Raw genomic sequence first — 17,529 nt, 5'->3', positions numbered from 1 at the left:
CCTGCTTCTCTCTCTGCCTGTGTTTTGCCTCTCTCTCTCTCTCTCTCTCTCTCTCTCTCTGTGTGACTATCATAAATAAATAAAAATTTTTAAAAAAGGAGCATAGATACATAGATGGGTAGATGGATGGATGGATAGATAGGGACAGACCGACAGATAAATTTTTCAAAACCATGCAGCAACCTTGTGAGATACTTGTCATTTTTACAGTACAGATGAAGATTTATATGTTAAATTGCACTAGGACACATGGCTCACTTGTGGCCAAGATGAGACTCTAACCAAATTCTTATTAATTCTAGAGTAAAATCCTGTCTTTTTTTCAAATATTTTGATGACTTTGAAAACATACAAAAGAATGAATGAACCACTGTCCCACTGTAGTCCATTGTAGTCCAACATCTCATTCACACTCCAAGGCAATAACATGACAGCTTATTAATCCTTCTAGTTCCCTTGGGTTTCTCTGTGCCTGCCCCACAGGGTGTTTGAATGGTTAGATGGCAAAAACAAATGAAGTTCACATCACAATCACTGACAGGATATGCTTTACATAAATGAGAGAACAACCAAAAACATTTTGTTCCCTTGCTGGCAATATTAACACAGCTCATTGAATACTTTACTTGTTTGCTTTAAATATTTCCAAGCATATCTTTTAAGATTAGGAGAAAAGTTTTTGCATTTCAAGCTCGAGTTTGATTTTTTCCACTCCTGGAAAAATTCAGAGACCCCAGAAGCAAGCATTGGCAGAATTTTTAGACTCAACATCCCGAATTATATTAGCATGAAAGTAAATGGCAGCTAACTATTTTTGTTTGCACAGAACATATAATCAGTGAGGAGGCCAATAAAGTAATATTTTTTAATTAGAAGACAACTTATAACTAATTTTTTGCCCACTTTCCTCAATCAGCCAACTAATATTCATCAGGCACTCACTAGAAACCAAGAATTCTAGTAAATGCCAAAGATGGAGAAATTATTAATTTAATCATTTTGGTTTAGTGTCTTGAGAGGATTTGTGGAGTCACCCTAAACTCCTTCCTATCAAAAAATACACTCACAGATGATGTTTCCTGGCATTTGTTTTCACTTCATCATTATCACTTATACTTTAAATTAAAAAATAACCAGAATGTTTCATTATACCACACCATCTGCTCTGCCAAGAGTACAGCATACCACTATCTATAGAATCTGGACAGAAAGAGCAAACTCATCTCTAGCCATCATTCTAAGGCAGACTCTAAAGTCAATTTCTGTTTAATAATAGCTGTAGTCTTCTCTTTTTATCATCGTCAGTCCATCCATTAATCCATCAATTCTTTAATCCTCTGAACCAGCTATTGTAAAATATTTAGGTACAAAAAAGTAAGCAAATTCAGATCCCTACATGCAGAAGCCAACTGTCCAATGGAAGACAGTCATTCATCAAACAAGTAAGATAAAATTACAGCCATGGGACCTAATAGCTACTAAATTCTAAAATACATCTCTCAGGTTTATATTTGAAAGGGAGTTTGGGCTTGGAGTCTTTTATTGCTTGCTTGTTTGTTTGTTCACCACAACAATAAAATACCCATATTATTATATCTTCTTTTCTGTTTCCCTCAATATACTGTTTTAGGATGTTTGAATTCTCACAGAAAGAAAACAACACAGAATATGGAATTGATGGATGGAAACTACACCTTGGTGACGGAGTTTATTCTTTTAGGGTTTCCAACCCGCCCTGAACTGCAGATTGTCCTATTCCTCATGTTTCTGACATTGTATGGTATGATTTTAACAGGGAATATTGGACTGATGATGTTAATCAGGACCGACCCTCACCTTCAAACCCCTATGTATTTTTTCCTTAGCAACCTATCTTTTGCAGATCTTTGTTACTCATCAGTCATTGTTCCCAAAATGCTGGTCAATTTCCTCTCGGAAAATAAATCTATCTCCTATTATGGCTGTGCCCTACAGTTTTATTTTTTCTGTGCTTTTGCTGATACAGAATCCTTTATCCTGGCTGCCATGGCATACGATCGCTATGTTGCCATCTGTAATCCTTTACTGTATACAGTTGTGATGTCCCGGGGCATCTGTGTATGGTTGATTGTCTTGTCCTACATTGGAGGTAACATGAGTTCCCTGGTTCACACATCCTTTGCCTTTATTCTGAAATACTGCGATAAAAATGTCATTAATCATTTTTTCTGCGACCTCCCTCCCCTGCTTAAGCTATCCTGCACAGACACCTCAGTTAATGAGTGGCTTCTCTCCACATATGGCAGCTCAGTGGAAATTATCTGCTTCATCGTCATTGTCATCTCCTACTATTTCATTCTGCGCTCAGTCTTGAGGATCCGCTCTTCCAGTGGCAGAAAGAAAACCTTCTCCACGTGTGCCTCTCACCTGACTTCTGTGGCCATCTATCAGGGGACTCTTCTCTTCATTTACTCACGGCCCAGCTATCTGTATTCTCCCAACACTGATAAAATTATCTCCGTGTTCTACACCATTATTATCCCAGTGTTGAATCCGTTGATTTATAGTTTGAGAAATAAAGATGTAAAAGATGCCGCTAAGAGAGCTGTAAGGTTAAAAGTGGATTCCTCATGAGCTATAAGGTTCTGGGATTCATCTAAATCCCCAGTTACAAACTCTAAATGGAATTTGTGACATGCCTACCAGCAGATACACAATGGATGTTATCAAACACTTGTTTTTCATACAGCCAAAATCACAGTGTAAGAAAGCATTTAAAAGTTTCAAAATTGCTGCTAAATAATAAGACTACTATTGAAAGATTATTTGCTTGAAATTAATGCTAAAATGTGTTTTATCATGTTGTCTTAAGGGATATAGTAAATACCTCAGAAAAGTGTGTAGCGGTGTGCATGTGTCTGTTCGTGTGTTGTGTATCTCATTCACGTGGTAGATTTACGGATGAGAACGTGAATAGTACTATGCTGTAAATAATACCTGCACCACTTTAAGCCCTTGATAGATGTTAAGTACATATATTTGTGTAATAGCTCAATTAATTGAAATGTACATGTAGAATGAGATGGTTATGGAATGTCTTGGAAGCAATAATACAAAATAAATCCATTTTCTTAACCTCAGTTTAATAATATGATGCTAACCTTCTCTACCCAATCTACTCCAAAGTAATTTGGAAACTTTGTCTAAGTAGCACCTTGAAGAATATAGATCAATTTCAAGGAAGACTATTTGCCTTCCTGTCTATATTTTTATCTTAAACACCAAAGTATTACTAGAGGGATGGAACATCTTTCTCTGGCATCTCAGACACAGAATCAGCCCCACAATATATCACCTGTATCCTCAAGCAGAGATCAACCCACATGACCTGGTGGGACATTTGAGGACTGAAATGAGAGGCATGTACCTGCAAAGTGTATTTCCATAATTAAAATTTTCTACTGTACATTATTTTTATTACTATATTATTTTTTCTCTATAATAATAAATATTTATAAGCTTTGACCTGGAAATATCAATGTTTACAAAGTATGTTTAAATCTGTGTACTCTTTGTTGCAAAGATCCACAAAAGACACAGTGTGAATCACTGTCAGTTTTAAATTCCTGCAGGAATCTTATCTTTGGATTTCTGACCAATAGTGTTTCTCCTGAGCATTTTGACTGTTTCATTTGCTAAGAAGGGAAGAGTCACTCACAGCTACACACTCACCAAAGTACTCCAATATTAAGTTTATATTTCTTAGCAAGATTTACTTGTCTGAGATTATAGAAAATCACACAAAGCCACATCAGATGAGTAATTATCTACAGCTTTTCATGTTTGCTAAGCTCTAAAATTACACAAGTATCTATTAGGCAGAGTGTGTATGGTGCAATATTACATATCCAGCTGCTCATGAAACTCTTAGTTTTGCAACAGCACTGCCTTTGATGCTCAATAATCATGGCACCAAATATTACACTATTTATGAGAAAATATAGCCATTTCCAAGTGAAGACACATATAAAATTATAGGGTATTGTAATTTTTTCAAGGTCCACAGGGCTGCTGGTACTTGCAAAGCTTTCTAGATGGCCCACACTGCTTTTCCCACCGGGAGCATCCTATATTTCATCCCTGGGGAGTACAGGCACCTGCTAAATTCCCAAGACTGCATGGTTGCCTCCATGGCCTAAATTTATATTTTAGCTCCAGCATGGTCTGAACTTTCCGAAGCCACCCACTTAACTGGGCCTTCCTCTGTGGTTTGTGTTGAAGCGGTGTGGCCCCGTATTATTGAAGCTGCATTTTGATAATACAAGCAAAGCCACTATAAACATTAAGGAAGGAGGCGATTTATGCCCAAACCTCATGCAAATTTCTCTTTTTAATAATGCTAAATCGAAACCAAGCTGGGAAGATTTGGGAAATGCAGCTTTCAGCCACAACCACATTGGCAGCAGATTCTCAAATAATCCACCCCTTTTTTCAACATGCCATTCAGAGGCATCTTGAAAACAAAATCAACTTTCAAATAAGACAACAGCAAAAGTATGCTTACTTTTGCTAACAGATGCATGCATAGAATGTAAAGAAAAAAGATGCAATGTAAAGTATTTATGCCAATTTATCCTTGTGCAGTGGTCCAGGGTCCTCCAGGCTAAGTCACACATCTTTGATACTCTGTAACTTGCAAAAAGTTGAGATAAAAGTTTAAACCTTCTCACTGTATCTTATGTATCTTATGTTAGGAATAAGGGGAACAGGAGAGAAAGAAATATTAGTCAATATATTTATATCACAACAAAGGAAAAGCAACATTATAACTCCTATAGTAGTCTTGTTTTCCCCACAGGCCACATGATCATAGCTGGTACATAGAATTTCCTTTCCTCCACAGCCTCTGCTGTATCCCCTTTAATTTTAAGAAGCATCCTAGTTGTCTTTCTTTCTTTCTTTCTTTTTTTTTTTTTTTTTGTCTTGTGAAATGGCCCAAAGCTTTATCCCTCAATATAGGTATCATTTCTAGATCATTTTATCTGGGTCTCTTTAAGTTTTCTATCCTCTTTTTATATTTTTTTTTAAGATTTTTATTTATTTATTCATGAGAGACAGAAAGAGAGAGAGAGAGAGAGAGAGAGAGGCAGAGGGAGAAGCAGGCTCCCTGAAAGGAGCCCAATATGGGACTCGATCCTGGATCCTGGGATTCCCACCCTGAGCTGAAGGCAGATGCTGAACCACTGAGCCACCCAGGCATCCTTCCATCCTCTTTTTAATAGCAGGCATGGGAGTTCTCAGAGGTACCCCCAGTGGCTCTCTTACACTCCAGAAACACGCTTCATTACCTTAACTCTATACTAATAATCACCTGTTCCCCTTATTTTAAGAACAATCACCCTCAAATGGTAGAGAAACTACTGTTTGCCTGTTGACTAAGTAGCATAAGGTCAAAGTGACCAGATGCAGTCTAGGTGTTAGTTCATTGGAACCACTTTCTGTTCCCTGTTTAAGAATTTTTTTTTAAGATTTACTTATTTATTTATTTATTTATTATTTATATCTATTTATTTATTTATTTGAGACACACAGAGAGAGGCAGAGAGATAGGCAGAGGGAGAAGCAAGCTCCTCACAGGGAGGCAGATGAAAGACTTGATCCCAGGATTGGGTTCATGCCCTGAGCTAAAGTCTCAACCACTGAGCCAGGTAGGCATCTCTACTTTTTTTTTTTTAAATAAAGGCCAACAGCCCCTAAAATTGTGAGGATAGGAAGCAAATTTTTCATTAGTGTGCCATTAGGAGTAATAAGACAGGGGCTACCTCTTTTTCTCTGCCTTTTTAGAATTACCAGCATCTAGGTGAAATTCTTTACATGCATTATCCTTAGATACATGAGTTATATTAATAGAAAAATCTCCAAATCCAATATATTACTATTCTTTGCATATCATCTTTCATTTTAAATAGCTAAAAAGACTCAGTAATGAATATTTAGTGCAGTTACTTTTTTAAGATTTATTTATTTATTCATGAGAGACACAGACTGAGAGAGAGAGGCAGAGATATAGGCAGAAGGAGAAGCAGGTCCTCGCAGGGAGCCTGATGCAGAACTCAATCCCAGATCTCGGGATCACAACCCAAGCCAAAGGCAGGCACCCAACCGCTGATCCACCGAGGCATCCCAGAGCAGTTACTTTTGCAAATCCTGTACTAGGAAGCTTAGAGAACACAAAATATAAAAGCTGGTCTTATTCCTGAAGTGTCTCAAATGTAGTAGATTTTATATATTCTTATATATATTTTTATATGAACAAAGGGAACATAATTCAGTAAAGGATATACTAGGTATAGAAAAGGTGATGGAATCTTAAAGGCAATGAAATGCTGGATGATGTGTGGTGGGGGGTGGGAAGAAGATATGCTCCCTCATGAGCAGCAGCCTGGCAAGCAAGGCATAACTGACAAGAATGCTTTTAGCACGTTTGTTCACATAGCCAAAAGGCAGAAACAACCCAAATGTTCATGCAACTGAAGAATGAATCAACCAAAAGTATTATATCCAGAAACTGAAATATTATTCAGCCGTAAAATGAAACAGAATTCTGGCACAACGGCAGCCTGGGTGGCTCAGCAGTTTAGCGCCACCTTCAGCCCAGGGCATGATCCTGGAGACCCGGGATCAAGTCCCACATCCGGCTCCCTGCATGGAGCCTGCTTCTCCTTCTGCCTGTGTTTTTGCCTCTCTCTCTCTCTCTCTCTCTCTCTCTGTCTTTTGCGCTCTCTCTCTCTCTCTCTCTCTCTCTCTCTGTGTGTGTGTCTCATGAATAAATAAATAAAATCTTTAAAAAAAGAATTCTGATGCAAGCATAATCATGGATGAACTTTATAATTATTGGGCTGGAGGAAAGAAGTTTCATCCCACTTAAACAAATGCCATATAATGCTGTTTCTATGGGATGTGCAGAGCAGGCAGTGTGCAGATTAGAAAATTGGTTATTGGTCCCTGGGATTAGACTGTAGTAATGGCTCAACAACCTTGAAAATATGTTAAAAACCAAAAAAACTGTATACTCTGAAAGAGTAAGTTTTACAGCACTCAATGACACTTTAATAAAAAAATAAAGTATTATGGAATTGTAGTAACATACCTAAATCGGATGTGAAGGAGAATGTTTCAAATACAGAAGAAACTAAATGTACAATCCAAAGGTGCTAGAAATGATTAAGAGGGGTCGACTTGGGTTTCATTAGATTTTCTCTTTGACTAGAGGAGAATGATATAAATATGGAGAAGCTGAAGCATACTATAAAAATAATTTGGGGGTGCGGTGCTTGTGTGACTTAGTCGGTTAAGCATTTGCCTTTGGCTCAGGGTGCTGGGTTCCTCCCTGCTCAGCTGGGCCTGATTTTCCCTCTCCAGTTCCCCTTGCCTGTGCTCTCTCGCTCTCTCTCTCTCTCTCCCTCTCTCTTTCTCCGTCAAATAAATAAATAAAATCTTTGAAAATAATAATAATAATTTGAAGTTTTCTTTCTGGCATAGATCGATTTGGTGACAGTAGTGAAATGTTAAAGCTCAGCCCTTGCTAAAGTTGTTTCTGAATTCACAGAGGGTACACAGAACCAGAAATATAATTAATGACATGTTTGTGTAACATCAAAGCCTAAGGGCAGTAGCTTCAGAGACTTAAGTCCCCAAAGCATCTGCTAAAATAAAATGCCAGCTGCCTATTGTATAGCCACCAAAGACCCGCTCATCTCAGGTAGGCTTCAAGGTTCCAACTTATAGAATATAAGGAAAAATCCTTACTGTATAGGGGAAAAAAAGGTTTGTGTTTTTCTAAAAGCATCTTTTTCCTGCTTACTCAATTAAAGAAACTCCACAATTTAATGACCAAATATATTTTCTTTTCAAAACTGAAAAGATCTATCTGAACTTAGTATTCACAATATAATCTTTTGGTTATTTTACTTTGATGTTGATTTACAGGAACCAACCAGGCTTCTATTCCTTTCATCACTGGATAATTATATATGTGAATCTAAGTGTTTTTTTGTTGTTGTTGTTGTTTGTTTGTTTTGTTTTGTTTTGCTTTCTTTAAAAAATAATGTAGGTACAACCTTACAAATAGCAATATACACAAATGCATTTTCATGTGAACCACATGCCATATTCACTTCAGTCTAAAGAACAAGTCCATTGTCCACTTTCTATTCTCAGGTACAACAGAGACATATACACATGCAAATATATGGCACATTCATTCATACATACACAAACACATATGGAAGAGAAGACTGTTATCATTTAGAAGCATTTGATGTACTTCATCTTAATTCCTTTTCTTTTTTGTTTTTTGGTTTTTTGGTTGTGTTTTTTTGTTGTTGTTGTTGTTTTGTTTTTTGTTTTTTTGAGAGACAGAGAACAGGGTTGGTGTGGAGGGACAGACGAAGACAGAGAGAGAGACTCTGAAGTGGACTCCATGCTGAGCATGGAGACCTATGTGGGACTGCAGTGACCCTGAGATCATGACCTCAGACAAAGAGTCAAACACTTAGCTGACTCAGCCATTATCTTATTTCCATTTTATATTATAGACGTTCGTTCAAAATCCAAGGAGATGCAAATGTGTGTGTTACATTCTGTTGTTTTCACTTTTTTTTGTTTTGTTTTTTTTTTTTGTTTTTTGTTTTTTGTTTTTAGCACATTTCTTTGGTGAAAAGACTCCTTCTTCAGCACCAGACCACTCCACAAATAGGTCGTGAGTACGGTGGCAAAGCAATAATACATTTCCAGAGAAAGGTCAATAATGCTTATTTCATGTCTCAGCAAAAGCTAAAGTCAACTCAGACCAGAATCAGTAACATAATTATTTTCATTACTATTAGTGTGTAATATGGTCATTGTTTCTAAAACTAAAAGAAAAAAAAATCTTTTAAACTAATCATGTTATTGAAAGGATATAATAATTACTCTTTTTTTGTGTGTTCATGGAACATTTTCAAGTGTACAAAATGCTTAGTCCTACATCTTGCATCCTGGTCTAACATTGGTGTTTCTTCCATATAATTTTGAAGCTGTAATGATCTATTAGCTCATCCAAATATTTTCCTTGACACAAGGAAGATAATGGCCAGGGAAATCAAAGAGCTTATAGAAAGTCACAGACCTCGTAAATGACACCTAGATTTTTTTTTAATTTTTATTTATTTATGATAGTCACAGAGAGAGAGAGAGAGAGGCAGAGACACAGGCAGAGGGAGAAGCAGGCTCCATGCACCAGGAGCTCGATGTGGGACTCAATCCCAGGTTTCCAGGATCCCTGGGCCAAAGGCAGGCGCCAAGCTGTGCCACCCAGGGATCCTGACACCTAGATTTAGATCAACGTTCCTCAACCACCTACCATAGATATTTTCTGTTATTGCCATATTAGATAGTAGTGCTTCTTTAAAGAGTAACTATTGACCAAGTAATTTTATAAGTATAAAAGACAATCTCAAAAAGAAATTGTGTTCTGCTTTACAGATATTTTGTGGTTGTCAGAAGAGTTATATGTGCATCTATCATTTTCTTGATCATTTTCTCAAAAGTTGAGACAAGAATATACAAGAATGGATAAAGGAAATTGCTCATCCTTGACAGAATTCATTTTCTTGGGAATTACCAATAACCCTGGAATGAAAGTGACCCTATTTGCAATGTTTCTTGTTGTTTATCTCATTAATCTGTTTGCAAATCTTGGAATGATTATTTTAATTATAATAGATTCCCAGCTTCACACACCAATGTACTTTTTCCTTAGTCAACTCTCTTTCTGTGACCTCTGCTATTCTACAGCGGTTGGGCCCAAAATGTTGGTAGACCTTTTAGCCAAAAACAAATCAATCCCCTTCTTTGGGTGTGCCCTTCAATTCTTGATCTTCTGTATGTTTGCTGATTCTGAGTGTCTACTGCTGGCAGTGATGGCCTTTGATCGGTACAAGGCCATTGGCAACCCATTGCTCTACACAGTCAACATGTCCAACAGAGTGTGCTCCCTGCTCATGGCTGGAGTTTACTTGCTGGGAATGGCAGATGCTCTGATACATACAACATTAACATTCCACTTATGCTTTTGTAGATCAAATGAGATTAATCATTTCTTCTGTGATTTACCTCCACTCTACCTCCTTTCATGCTCAGATACAGAGATCAATGAGTTGGCATTATTCATCTTTTTTGGTTTCATTGAACTGAGTACCATTTCTGGAGTTCTTATCTCTTATTGTTATATAACCCTATCAGTCTTGAAGATCCACTCTGCTGAGGGGAGGTTCAAAGCTTTCTCCACCTGCACCTCCCACTTAACTGCTGTTGCAATTTTCCAGGGAACTATGCTCTTCATGTATTTTCGGCCAAGCTCTTCCTACTCCCTTGATCAAGATAAAATGACCTCATTGTTTTACACCCTTGTGATTCCCACATTAAACCCACTGATTTATAGCCTACGGAACAAGGATGTGAAAGAAGCGCTGAAAAAGCTGAAAATTAAAAAGTGGTTTTAAATATTTATACCACACACACAGGCATCATGGTTGTTGTTTTTGTAAAATTATACTGCATCACACAAGAGAAATAAAGTTGTCTCAAAACCTTAATTTAACAAAATGAGTTTGTTTTAATGCTCTGTCACAAAATTTTGCAGTTCCCTAAATATAACATACTTTATTAGGTGTCTAGAGTTTATATATGGTACTCCATCTTTGTGGAAAACTCTTCTGACCTTTCTAATTTTGCCAGATTTTTATGTGTTCATTTGTTCATTCAAACATTAATTTGTTTTATTTTATTTTATTTATTTATTCATTATACACACATACACACACACTCACAGAGGCAGAGACATAGACAGAGGGAAAAGCTGGCTCCCGGCAGGGAGCCCAATGAGGGACTTCATCCCAGAACCCTGGGATTACCACCTGAGCTGAAAGCAGATGCTCAACCACTGAGTCCCCCAGGCATCCCTCAAACATGAATTTATTACATTTAGATGTACTATGTGCTTACTAAGTGAACTTGGGTATTTAAGTGCTTTGAATTTCATAGTACACCTAGTAGTGTTCATATTAATGAATCTTATAATCTATTCAAAGTAACCAACAATACTTAACAAGGCACCAAATAATTCACAAATCTCAAACTCAATATGAAGTAAAGACAGGGGGCTTTATCCAAAGAAAATATCTAAATCTAGTGTAAAAGAAAAGCTTCATTGGCTAGAGATACTGAGTCTCAGATCTTAAACATCTCCTTTAAAAACAGTTTTAATATAATTCTATTTATTAACTCACTGCTTCTTATATGAAATTGGGAGCATTGTTTGTCAAGGATTGAGCATTTCAGTCCCATTATCCAAAGCACCTGTATATACTCTAGGACACAAAATGGAAAAACAAATAAATAAGAAATTTAAAACACCAGATAACATTTTTGGGTGTTTATTAGAATTTATTAACACAATTATATGACTATATGGTATGTGGCCAGTATATATATAATATATATATTATATATACATTATAGTGTATATATAATACATTATATATGTTACATATATGTATATTATGTATCATAATGCATTATATTCTTATATATATTATAACTTTTAAGAAAGTACATAAAATGGTTGTGGATACTAAAGTAATGAATCAATAAAGACCTATGTATTAATTACACTAGAGGTAAAGAGTATTCATGTGTGTATGTTCTTGAAATTGGTCTATTTCATCTCTCTAGTTTCTAATGATTGAAGCAAAGGCAAGTTGTTGAAATAACATGGAAATACTCTTAAGTTTGAAAAACCATATCAGACCCAATTACACTCTTAATTATCCATTACAATTGTAGAAGCTAAAAGCCACTGAATTTCTTAGATTTTGTAGCTGCTGTTTTAATTATTTTTGGGCAGAAACCCTTCAGAGTGGAAGAAACAGCTCCTCTGCTCTTTAAGAGAGCATTTGTTGAAGAGTGTGACCTGTCACTAGGAATCATGCTGGGGAAAAAAAAAACTGTAAAGAAATTTACTTTTTTTTAAATAAAGTCTTTAAAGGTTTCTATGTGTACATTTTTTTTTCTCAAGGAACATATACATTTTTGAAATTGTTACTTATGAGCAGCAGCATGGAAGAAAACATTGCCTTAAATATAGAAGTCCAAGAAAAATAGAAAGGTTGTGGATTGCTGTTAAAACTTAGAGGATTTTGGGGACACCTGGGTGTCTCAGTCAGTATCTGCCTTTGGATCAGGTCATGATCCCAGGGTCCTGGGGTAGGTCCTGCATAGGGCTCCCACTTCAGCAGGGAGTCTGCTTCTGCCTCTCCCTCTGCCTCCCCCTTGCTCATGCTTCTCCATGCTTCTCTCTCTCTCTCAAATAATTAAATAAAATCATTAAAAACAAACAAACAAACAACTTAGAGAATTTTAATATGTAATCTGATTAACCAACCTTGCTCCCTTATGGCAGCCATATTTTACAGCATCTAAAGACTAATTTGATCCACATACTGTCTAGTTTATTAGATCTAGTGAGCTTGAAATAAGAAATAGAACTTTTAAACCCTAGAAATGGAATTCTAAAAAATAGAATGAACTGATTCGATTGATTGTGGGCTTCCTCTTCCTAAAATTAAAGCCAGGTAATGTATATTTCAGAAGGTCACATATTTGTAAATATGACCCATTTTAGTGGACAGTTATGCAAATTCAAAATTTCGTAGACACTTCTAAAATGGATATCCAACTTTCTTGATATTCAAGGAATAAAAATGAATACTTAAATGTAGTATATTATGACTCCCCTCCAGATTATAAAAAATGCAGACAATTGAAACTTAGTGTACTTTAGTACCAGCATCATGTCAGGAACACTGTCATGATACTCAATGTTTCAGGGACAGATAACTACTTTGGAAGAATATGATCTTCTGGGTAGATGGTCACCTACTTGGTATTGCTTTAGTATCACCATGGTTATCCACAAACCTGTAGTTAGAGATAATTTTTCCTCACTTGCTTTTAACTGATGTATAGAATTTATCCTAAAAGCATTATTTTTTCAATTGTTTATAACTCTATTCTTAACGAAAATTGACATCCATTGAGAATTAAATTAGGTTTTCTAACTTGCGGTAATAATGTTGTCACATAAGCTCAGGTGTAAATCATGGGAAGAAGTAGACTGAATGGTCTTGAGGAGAAAGCCCTGCTTGAGAGGCTAAACTCAGGTTCTGGTTGAACAAAATGGAACCTGAGGAATTTTCACATCCCTCTAGACAGGGAAGTCCCCTGAGGGAACAATTAATTTGAAAGGAATCAGATGAAAGGACAAAGGACAATTCCACATCCTCCAAATATGGATCAAAGAAGTAAACAATGATAGAAAATGTCTTGAGGAACACAAATGCATCAGTTTCTTGAGTTTAACAGGTGAACAATTATTAGCAATTGGTTGCATGCCTCCACAATATCTCCCACAGGAATGCTTTTGGTATCTTAGTATTGGGACCATCACACAAAGAATGACAAAGAAATATATGAAGGCATCAGAATTGTCACTAAGAACCACTTTTCCCAAACTTAAAAATGTATTAATTTCGTTGAGGATTGTTCCAGCTTTATAGAAAGCAAAGGACAAAAGCAACACAGTAATAAAAGAGAAAAAAAAAAAAAAAAAAAAACAAAAACAAGAAGAAACCCTGTGCCTCTGCTAACCTCCAGGTGAAGTTTCTGAATAAACACGAAAGTGCCTGGAGTACTCAAGAACAGAAACTAGTCTATGCCTAACACAACTTACTTTCTTCCCTCCTCAAGTTTTGTATTTACCGGTTTAGTAACAATAAAATTAACTATAGTAAGACTCAGAAAATACAGGGGATGTGCATGATTATTATACATTATCGGGAAATATCTATCAACAGTAGATCATCAATGAATATATAGCAATCTGTGATGTCAGGCGTATTGTCTTGATTGGCATATTGTAAGTGTCACTCAGAACATGGCCAGTCCAGAGAGTTTCCCCTGGGGCTTCCATGGTGCACAATTTCAGGGGCCACCAATTGTCTTATTTTCTATTTAGTCTCTGGAATTGTGCAGTGCAGCCACTTTCCACATTACTTTCTCTTCACACTAATGTCTGTGAGGTTCAAGAGTTCAATTATAATATATAACATAGACCATGGCTCCATCTGATGACCTTCCGTCTAGGCTGCCCTCTCAGTCATTCATCACACAGACTGAAATCTTGCTGCATTAGAGAGCATACTTAGAGGAGTTCGCAGATGCTGAGAATCTTGAAAACCTGTCCTCCCTGGTTTTATTCGTTTTGTTTTTTATTTCTCTTTTTTTGTATTTTTTTATTGGAGTTTGATTTGCCAACATATAGTATAACACCCAGTGACCATCCCTTCCAGTGCCCCCCTCAGTGCTTGTCACCCAGTCACACCATCCCCGGCCCACCTCATCTTCCACTACCCCCTATTCTTTTCCCAGAGTTACGAGGTTTTATTCATTTTCAAATGAAACTTAATGGTAAACACACTTTAGCCTTCCATAAGATTAGCCAAGAGAATTATTTGCTAAAAGGAACTTATTTCATGATGCTGTCATCAGGAGTCTATTAAGAGCAAGGGTTTTGCAGCAAGAAAAACCTAGTGTCTTTGAGATTCCATATGCAATGTCTGCATCTATATGAGGAGGTTGCTAATAACCAGTTGGAATATATGAGCTAACATAGTAAATATGTGATAGTTTAAAGTAATGAAAGAAATGATTTATGAAAACTACTACCTAGCCTTTTAAAGCGACTTGTCTTAGATTTTCCAGGTGCTATTGCAAAATGCCTTTGTGTGAAAACATTTCAAAATGGATGTAAAGTCCAAGAAAAGTCTCTGGTTTTAAAAGGAGCATTTGTGGGATAATCTGATTTTTCACGAGGTACCACGCTGGAAAAACCTATGAAGAATTTTATTATTATTATTATTATTATTATTACAAAAGGCTGTTAGGGTTTTCACCTGTATGATCTTTTTCCAATTAATACCTACTCTTTTGAAGGTATTATCAGCATCAGCATGGTAGAAAACATTGTTTGAAATATATTGTCCAAGAAGATGGGATGTCAGTGGATTACTACTAATTAAGACTGTGTAAACCTGTAATAAAATTAACTCATCTCTCTGCCTTATGACAGCTATATATTATGGCATCTAAAAATGGATTGATTTATGCATTGGCTGTTTTATCCGATCCAGTGGTTTTTAAACTAAAAATATGGGACATTTTAAGCCCTACCAAAGAAATTACAAAAGTAGAATTGACTGATTCAATTAATCATGGGCCTCCTCTCTCTGAATTTGTGAAATTGAATAACACATTATGGAAAATATTTTTTAGGGAATCGTGACTCAAACAGAAGCTGGGGCAGATGGCCTATAATGACTATCTCAGTACTTTACATAAATAAGGGACACCACATCAAAAGGCTTTCTGTATTCTTGCTTGTCTACTTCAATCCTCATCATTCTCTTCCCTTCTGAGTCATTCTACATCATATCCTTCTCACATATCCCCAGGGACTGATAGAAATTAGCTGTTTCCAAAGGCAGTATTACCAGGGCCAAGGGAAAGTCTTTAAATATGGCAACATAGGAGACTCCAATACCTCTCTTTCCACAAACACACCAAATGAGTAGCTCACATGGTAAAATTCCTTCTGAAAGAGATCAAGAAATTAGTTGAGTGACTCCTACACATCAGGAAGTTAGCAAAAGCAAGTACAAATGTAGATCTTCTGTAAAAATGTAGTGTAACACACACTTTCAAAAAGGGGAAGAAACCTGTACAATGTGACATGTCAATTATATCTCAGTAAAACTAGGAAATAATATCCTCAAGGAAATACATAAATGAAAAGACATGCACACAAAACACACACATACATACATATACTTTTTTAAAGTTTTTAAATTTTATTTTCTTAGTAGATGATCTTTCCCCTCACTACTCTATTCCACACATTCATCTCTAGTATTCTACATTTTTTTTCTAATGTACAGCTCAAAAATCCCATGACCCATGATAACAGCTTATTCTTTATCTTTTCTTAGTTTCTCATTGTGCTCATTCATTAGTTAATATATGATCATCACTTGCTTTTCAGAAAATAGTGTATATATAATTCATTGCATGTTAAATATCCCAATTAACTGTAATCTTTTGCAAATCTTTCTGCACCTATATAAAGGACTCTCATATATTCCTTTTAATGATTATATCATGTTCCATATAATGGAGCTATCTTAATCCATTTATTTATGACCCTATTCATGAGCATCTCTTCATTTCTAGTTTTGATCACTACTAACTTTGTTAAAATAATTATGTTTGTAAAGAGTATATACCTCTTGAAAACTAATCCCAGAAAGATAAGTATTTTTTCCATACTGTATTCATCCAAGCAGTCAAAGGCCAGCTCAATGTAAGGGGTGGGGGGGGGGAGACATTATATGTCCATGGGAGATATGTCAGAATTTTAAATCATCTTTAATTAGACACAGTTACCATCAGTCAGTAGTAGAACCTTGAAAATTTTCATTTTCCCATTCTTTTGTTATTAGCTTTTCATATATTCAAATTAAATACATAAGTACGTGTGAATGAATTTTTTCCTATTCCTTACAGGCATACACAGAACAAAATGCACTGGTTGAAAATATACTTGAACTTCACATTACAGAAAGGAAAGGTAAATGGAAGTTTGTATCAGTCAGGCTGGTGTGAACGATTGATTAGCTTTGGTTACTGCTGATGGATATCAGTGGTGCCAGGGACAAAGATATCAGGAAAAGGTTCAGGGATCATTGAGCATTACATCATAACTGTTGGAAGGGATTTGGAAAAAACACAAAATTACACTCCAATACTTATAAACTTTGTAAAAATTTCAATAAGTAAAATAAAAACAAAAATTTTAAGAAACAAATAGAACCTTGTTTTTTCTTAAACACTCTTCTATGCACACATGTATATATGATATATATTAGTTGAAACCATTTGCAACTAAAAACCTCTTTATTTCAACTATTTGTCTGTCACCTATAACCTATCTACCTAAAATAAGAACAAAGATTCAATTACTTGTAACAGTGCTAGTGCTAGGGCTGCAGGATATACAGAAATTAGCTCATGCAGCTATTCTTACTAAAGAGCTTACAATGTAGACACATATCTGAATAAAACAAAGATAATGCAAGAAAAAGTATGCTATGCACAAATGGATATGATAGTCATAAAATAATTGAAATCCAATCAGGTGACATGGTTGGAGAAATGGAATCACACGTACTTAATGAAAAAAATGTATTTGATATAACCATTGAAAAATCGTTTTATTTGTAAATGGGAAGGTGAAGGAGTTTGTTACAGAAATAAAAGAAACAGGATAAAAATTTAAAAAAGAAATAATTAACAGGAAAATAATCATTTTATTTCATAAACTTATTAATGTAATAC

At 35.8% G+C, this 17,529-nt stretch overlaps 2 protein-coding genes across 2 annotated transcripts; both read left to right on the top strand.

The window, feature by feature from the left end:
• The first annotated feature begins 1,668 nt into the window (after positions 1 to 1,668).
• On the top strand, positions 1,669 to 2,613 carry LOC112912020 (olfactory receptor-like protein OLF1). The gene has a single exon (XM_025988749.2). It carries the CDS (start codon positions 1,669 to 1,671, stop codon positions 2,611 to 2,613), a length of 945 nt encoding a protein of 314 aa, XP_025844534.2.
• Positions 2,614 to 9,590: 6,977 nt separating this feature from the next.
• Positions 9,591 to 10,523, top strand: LOC112912027 (olfactory receptor 5W2-like). Its single transcript, XM_025988756.1, has one exon. It carries the CDS (start codon positions 9,591 to 9,593, stop codon positions 10,521 to 10,523), a length of 933 nt encoding a protein of 310 aa, XP_025844541.1.
• The last annotated feature ends 7,006 nt before the right edge of the window (positions 10,524 to 17,529 follow it).

Source organism: Vulpes vulpes, chromosome 5 (genome assembly GCF_048418805.1).
Source record: "Vulpes vulpes isolate BD-2025 chromosome 5, VulVul3, whole genome shotgun sequence".
Taxonomy (NCBI): Eukaryota; Metazoa; Chordata; class Mammalia; order Carnivora; family Canidae; genus Vulpes; species Vulpes vulpes.
This window is presented reverse-complemented; position numbering and strand designations above follow the sequence as displayed.